At 38.6% G+C, this 7,500-nt stretch overlaps 1 protein-coding gene across 1 annotated transcript in view; it reads left to right on the top strand.

Annotated features, from left to right (window-relative positions):
- Positions 1-4,754: 4,754 nt before the first annotated feature.
- Positions 4,755-7,500, top strand: part of LOC143017595 (uncharacterized) — a 196,577-nt gene continuing 193,831 nt past the window's right edge. Inside the window, exons 1-2 of the mRNA XM_076172381.1 lie at positions 4,755-4,819; positions 5,172-5,201. Of these exons, the coding sequence (XP_076028496.1) occupies positions 4,755-4,819; positions 5,172-5,201 (95 nt within the window). The remainder of the gene's footprint in view (positions 4,820-5,171; positions 5,202-7,500) is intronic.

Below are 7,500 nucleotides of genomic sequence, written 5' to 3'. Positions count from 1 at the left end.
ATATATATATATATATATATATATATATATATATATATATATATATATATGGAAAGGTTTCACAAACTAATTAAGATTTAGAGGAAAGGGGTAGCACCTTGTCATCGGATAGAGGAAACTCACTGTATTCAATTCCCTTAGGTTCCTCATCTGGGAACTTTTGAGAACTCGAAACTAAAGTTCTTCTATTCTAGAAGTCAATGAAAAAGTAAGAATCAAAATTTCGAGAAGAACAGTGTCTAGAAGTAATAGCTATTTCTATTTAGATAAAAACTAATATCAAACTTAAGAAAAATATATGTGTGGATCTGGACCGTAAGGGTGTTACAGAAACGCAATAGGTATGACAGCATAAACCAGTTGTTTAATATAGTGTATATGTATATATGTATGTCTGTGTGTACATATGTTCTTTGTGTATATATGTATATTTGTACTTGCTAGTTATAATGGAATTATGCATTTTAGAATTATTCTGGTCAGGCTTTTATTTAACTTGTATTGATGTTTGTCTTTGCAGTGAGTGTAGCAGATTGCACCTGACCCTAACACACTAACAGCAATTGCTTTCCTTAGTGTATGGTATACACTAAGAAAGTATACACTGTATACTCTCTTAGTGCTAACATAGCAGAGATTTCAAATGCATCATAATAGTACATTATAGTACATTTAGTACATTAGCTTTCCATAAGAAATTGTATGACACTTTCTATGTCGATACTCACATGCAATTCTGAGCATTTACTCATTGATATGAGTAACTGATCCTTATAAATCTCTGTTAAGTTAGTTTAAGCCGATTAAGCACACTAGCATGACAGGGATTAACTTTAAACCTCTGGCTGAGTTAGGACACGCCAGTCACGTTAATCCTCATCTCTCCCCTAATAGGTTACTTAAACGCTATGAAATAAATGCCTTAACGTTGTTCAAAACAAATGTTACACCTTATGATTGATTAACAAGTTTTAGTAATAATTCAATATGTGTTCCCGAATTTCACAAAATCTTTATTTGATAAAGTCTGTGTTTACCCTATTTAAGAACATCCACATCAAGTTGTGACCTTTGCATTTATTTTCATTATGTTTGTGTTCGTTCGAGATTATCACGTCTTATGCTGAGGTGTACACGAACATACATACACTGGGGCGTACATGTACCCCACACGCGCGTGCGTACACACACACACACACACACACACACACACACACACACACACACACACACACACACACACACACACACACACACACACACACACACACACACACACAGTTGGTAGAACGCTGAGCTGCCACGAAAGTGGCCCGCAGCTCCTGGTTCGAATCCTGACCAGGGCCGAAATTATTTCGGTACTGCTGCGCTTCGGGTCGTTACTCTGACTCTCGTGGGCGGGGAGTTGGGGGTGTGTGTGTGTGAAAGGTCATAGCATTACCCATAGATCGGACCTACGAGCTCTGAGCTCTCTTCCGGGAGGGAAATAGCTGTCGATCACGAGTCCAACACGTGATCCAAAGACCAAGACCAAGTGAATACACATACACACACACACACACACACACACACACACACACACACACACACACACACACACACACACACACACACACACACACACACACACACACACACACACACACACACACACACACACACACACACACACACACACACACACACACACACACACGCACACACGCACATACACACACACTCACACAAACAGTGTCATAACACAACATCAACGCGTGGCCCTAGTTGTTGTGTTTAAATTGGTCTATGACATTGTTTGAAGTGTTGCGAGAAGCACTATGAAGCGTAATACAAGGGACTGCGTACACAGAACATGTATATTTAGTTGCCTGTATAGTATTACCTCGCTTTCTGCATATGAACCCCATTTCCCGTGATGCCCTCGCTCCCATCTGCCTACAAATTACCCTCCGTTTTCTTTGTTTGTTTTTCTTCCCTTCCTTCCTTCTTCCCGGTTCTCATTATTTCCCCTCTCTCCGTTTTCCTTCTTCTTCTTCTTCTCGTTCTTTCTCGTTCCTAATCCTCTTTCATCCCTCTCTATTTGCTCAGGTTTTCCTCTTTATTATCTTCTTCGTGAATTATGCTTCCCTCTGTTATTCTGTATTTTATTTCTGTTCTTTTTCAATTTCTTTGATTCTCTTTGGTCTGATTCTATCTTTCTTCGTTGCTCTTTTGTCCTCTAATTCTTTGTGATATTGTCTTTATACCAGTCCATTGTTTGTCTCTGATTCTTCTTTATTTGTTTGTTAGTGAGCACAGTTTTACAATTAATTGCTTTTTCCAATTATTTCTCTCAATAGTCTCTTCCGTCTCTGTTAAGCCTTTTGGTGTGTTTTAAGCCTTCAGTGACTTATTATTGATGTCAGGGGATTTTATTCAGCAGATGCAATCCCAGACCATACTCCATCCAATGGGAATAGGTTAATTGGCCTTTTCGATGGTTTTGAACGGCTGTTCAAGGTCACGATGTCTTTTGACCTTCATCTTATGCTCCTCTCCTTTCAGTATCGTGGTATAGTTTTGTATATTCTCATTCTTCATTTTTTTTTTTACTATATTCTATAGTTTTATTTCATTTAATTCAGATTTGTTTTATTTAGTTTTTAAATTGTTGTAGAGTATTTTAATCTTTCTGTTCTATTACATTCCAATTTTATTTTGTTATATAATGTTTTGTCTTTTATCTTTTCGTTTGATTTCTTTTTATTTTATCGTAATATACCTTATAATATCTAACCTGGTCTTATTTGACCTTACTTTATCTTATTTTATCTGATTTTATGTGATTTTATCTTTATCTTGTTTCTTTTTTAATTTTGTTTTATATTGTTTCATCTTGTTTTGTCTTGTCATATTCTATATTATGTTACTACATTATGCTATATTATTCTATCTTATTCTACTATATTCTATTTAATCCTATTCTATCGTATTTCTTACTTTACTGTATTTTCTGTGTGAGTTCATAGTGATTCTACCGAACAGACCCGGTCGCAAGCATCTGGAGGCCGAATGGTTCAAAATCCAAAGATACATCTTATGACGTCACTAAGAACCTAAAAACACAAGAACACAAGAATGAAGGGGACTGCACGAGACCATAAGGCCTACTCTAGGCAGTTCCGTGTCACCACCTGCTCCTTCCCATCCAAAAAAATTATCTAATCTTCCCTTTAAACTATCAGTGGTTTCAGGGCTCACTACGTGGTTACCAAGTCTATTCCATTCGTTAAACGATCTCTTGGTAAACTAGTTTCTGGCCATTTCCTTCGACCTAAAATTGTTCTCAAGGCCTCAAGCGCCGTCAGAGGCCCTCGTGCCTGCACTGAGATGTCAAAGAAGAAGAAGAAAAGAGTAATTTCACTCAGGAAATGAATTTAACTTGTCCTGACTAGGTCATTAGATGATGAAAATCTTGTGCTTCCTCTTCTATTTTGTAAGAAAAAAAAAAAGGTGTGTGTGTGTATATATATATATATATATATATATATATATATATAAAATATGAACATGGATAAACATATATATATATATATACATATATTTCTATATATATATATATATATATATATTTATATATATATACAGAACGCCACGATGCTGAAGAGGATAGTTTCTTTCTACCTATTTTTTTTTTTTTTTTTTTTTTTTTTTTTTTTTTTTTTTTTTTTTTTTTACTTCTTGCAGTCCTCATTGTCGTCCTCGTCGTCCTCATTGTCCTGATCCTCGTCGCCTTCTTTGTCCTCCTTGTTCTCTCCTTGTTCTTGTCCGTGCTTCTCTTTTCTATATCTTTCAATTCATTCTCCACTTGTTACTCTTTGTGCAACCCTTGTTCCTTCTCCTCCACTCCCACTCTCCGTCCTCCTCTTCCCTCTCCTCTTCCTCCTCCTCCCTCTTCTCTTCTTCCTCCCCAACCTCCTTCTCCCCCTCCTCCCGCTCCTCCTACCCCTACTCATCTTCCTTCTTTCTCCTCCTTCCCTCTCTTCCTACTGTTCTTATACCTATTCCCCCTCCTCCCCATACTCTTCCCAATTCCTCTCCTTCTCCTCATACTCCTCCTACTTCTCTTCCTCTTCCCTCCTCCTCCTCTGCCTTACTCCTCCCCACTCCTTCTCCCCTCCTTTCCCTCCTGGTCTTGCTCCTCTTTCTCCTCCTCTTCCTCCTCCCCCTCCTACTCCTCTTATGCCTTCCTCGACTCTCCCGCCTCCCCTCCTTTCCCCTCCTACCTTTGCTCCTCTTCCTCCTCTTCCTCTTCCCCTCTTACTCATCCCCCCACGTTTTTCGACCTTCCCCAACCACTCGAACATTCTCCCCCTCACGTCCTCCCCCGTCCACCACCACCTCCTGTGCACACGATTAAAGTCGAACAATTAATTCATAGTTTCTTTCAGAGCCTTTACCTGATCTCCCCCCCGCCTCTCCCCCCCCCGCCTCTCCCCTCCCTCACCATACGCGCTGTAGCTTCATATGCATAGCTTGGTGTACCTGCTGAAACGCGCACATTTGTTCATGTCTGAAGCGATGGCCCGTTGTCTTGTGCTTCTTCAGCTTCAGGGATATGGAAAATAATGAGTCTGGACTTGTAGGAGATAGATACAGGACTAGTGGGAATAGTGCCTCACCTGTGGGATTAATGATCTTAGTACAGGAACGCCAACAAGGGGTTCAACGTACGTAGATTTGTTTTGTGCAAAGCTCTTAGTATCTTAAGTGTAATGAATTACTCCTTAGCCTGTGGGATTGATGATTTTAGTACAGGAACGCCAACAGGGGGTTCATCGTACGTAGATTTGTATTGTGCAAAGCTCTTAGTATCTTAAGTGTAATGAATTACTCCTTAGCCTGTGGGATTGATGATTTTAGTACAGGAACGCCAAAAGGGGGTTCACCGTACGTAGATTTGTATTGTGCAAAGCTCTTAGTATCTTAAGTGTAATGAATTACCCCCTTAGCCTGACTAGAAACGTTGGGCCCAGAAGGACTGACACTAAATGCTTGCTTCTCTTATTTCTTTGGTTGCTGTACCACCCAAGCTGAACTTCCATTTCGTGATGCCATGCTGTACGATAAGTTGCTTAATTTGTCTTGCCAGACGTTCGATAATTTTGTCTTTTCTCCCAACGCTCCTCTAGCTTCCCTGACAGTGAAACCCCTCAGAGAAGGTAAAGTCAGACAAACAACACTTACTGAGTTGGTAGTCTAGGACTCTCTTCTGTACACTTTTTATTAGCCAGAGCTCGGCGCGCTACCGCTGGACTGGTAGTGCGTTACCAAAAAATCTGGGTTGCATTTCCGTCAATGCGTATTATATACATATATATGTATATATACATGTATATGTATATATACATGTATATGTATATATACATGTATATGTATATATACATGTATATGTATATATACATGTATATGTATATATATGTATACATGCTAATAAGAACACGGGTACGTGTGCTCACTTATGCAAAGTAGACCACTTTGAAAAAATAACTAACGAAGCAGAGCGCTTTCGTGTATTACATCTTCATTGCAAAAAGTACTTTTTGCATTGAAGATGTAATATACGAAAGCGCTCTGCTTCGTTAGTTTCTTTTTTCCATGTGGTCTACTTTGCATATGTATGTATATGTGCGTATGTACAATGCGTATATGTATACATATAGATTTTTTGGTAACGCACTACCTGCCCGGCAGTAACGCGCCCAGCTCTGTTTATTACACGATGTTGAATTTTCCCCCCCACCCCCCACTGACTCTGATTGAGCGCATGCGCAGTTGTTTCTTTTTCTTTACAACAGTAGTAGTGATCGAAGACAACGTGGGTAGGTTGACGGTGGATCTACAATAATAAAGCATATTTATGTATGTTACTGAAATTACATTGCAAATCTCTGCATGCTAATGAAATTCACATTTGTTCTCATTTTTTGGGGGTTGAAGATGAATTTTTCGTCTTTATCATGTAGCATTCTATCAGTCTGTTTCTGTAGTTTTGAAATATTTGTGTGAAATAATGAAAATACTCATAAAAACAACAGCTTCTGTATATTTGCATGCAATGTATTCATGTGTTTGTACTTATTTCTACCTGTGCTTTTACACCACCATATGTATATGGTATATGTAAACATGTATGTTGGCTTGAAAATGTCAGAAAATAAAATATGAGATTTTTTTTAGGTAAGATATATTCTAATATCAAGTGAGGTGATAGAGATGGAAATTGAAGGACTGGAAAGGTAAGATGAAGACACAGGAAGACAAACATTGATGGAATATTTAGAATTTGTATAGACATGTATAGAAAGACGAGGAAAGGAAAACAAAGGTCTTTGAAATAGCCTTTATTATTATAATTTTGTATAATATTGAAGTAATCTTCTCTCTAATACAATTGTTGTTAAATTGGATAGCCACAAACAGAGCTACACACGCACATGCTCACTCACTCATTCAATTACTTACTCAATCACTTATTCAATCTCTCTCTCTCTCTCTCTCTCTCTCTCTCTCTCTCTCTCTCTCTCTTTCACTCTCACTCCCCACTCTCTCTCTCTCTCTCTCTTTCATTCTCTCTCTCTGTCTCTCTTTTTCTCTCTCACTCTCTCTCTCTCTTTCTCTCTCTCACTCTCTCTCTCTCTCTCTCTCTCACACACACACACACACACACACACACACACACACACACACACACACACACACACACACACACACACACACACACACACACACACACACACACACACACACTAAAAAACAAAAATGTTTCAGAACCGACACTGATAATGGGAGTGGAGCGGGAGGGTGGGAAAGTAACATATGGAAGGAAATTAGAAAATCGAGATTCTAGTAAAGACATCAAGAGTAGTAAAACAATCTTCATGCGTGGCTAAGATTATGGGAGAGGTACTAAAGAAAAGAAGAAGACTTGTGCTAGATTTTCTATAAAAAAAACAACTCAAATCATAAAAGAAAGGGAAGAGGAAGAAGAGGATTTCTAAAATAGATGTAAAACGAAGAAAGATATTTCCAGATCGTCGCCGTAAGACAAAATATATTGTGTCCCCATGGTAATCACATGCCCAAAAAGAAAAAGTTTTGTTTGTGGAGTTTAGTTTTAAAGACGCGACCAAACTTTGGGAAGAAAGTCCTTTTGTCACGTACACAAACATGGAGATATAAAGATAAGTGAGGAACATAGATCAAGAGGCACGTAACTGCGGCCGAAGCCGTCGTGTTTACGCTATGTGATGTACTCGTATATGGATTGTTGAGGGCAGATAACTAAAGTCACTCCTGGGAATCGGAGAGAAGTGCGGGATTCGAACCTTCGACTAGGAAAATGTAAAACGGGCATACTTCAGATTGGGTCACCAAGCTTACATACGTCACTTTGTATTTACATCTCAAAAATGTTGTTTCAATGAAAAAATGATTTACAGAATTTTTACCCCGTTTGAC

This window comes from Oratosquilla oratoria, chromosome 32, assembly GCF_046742065.1.
Source record: "Oratosquilla oratoria isolate Oo_2021 chromosome 32, ASM4674206v1, whole genome shotgun sequence".
NCBI classification, from domain to species: domain Eukaryota; kingdom Metazoa; phylum Arthropoda; class Malacostraca; order Stomatopoda; family Squillidae; genus Oratosquilla; species Oratosquilla oratoria.
The sequence above is the reverse complement of the archived record's forward strand: the minus strand, read 5'-3'. Positions and strand labels throughout refer to the sequence as shown.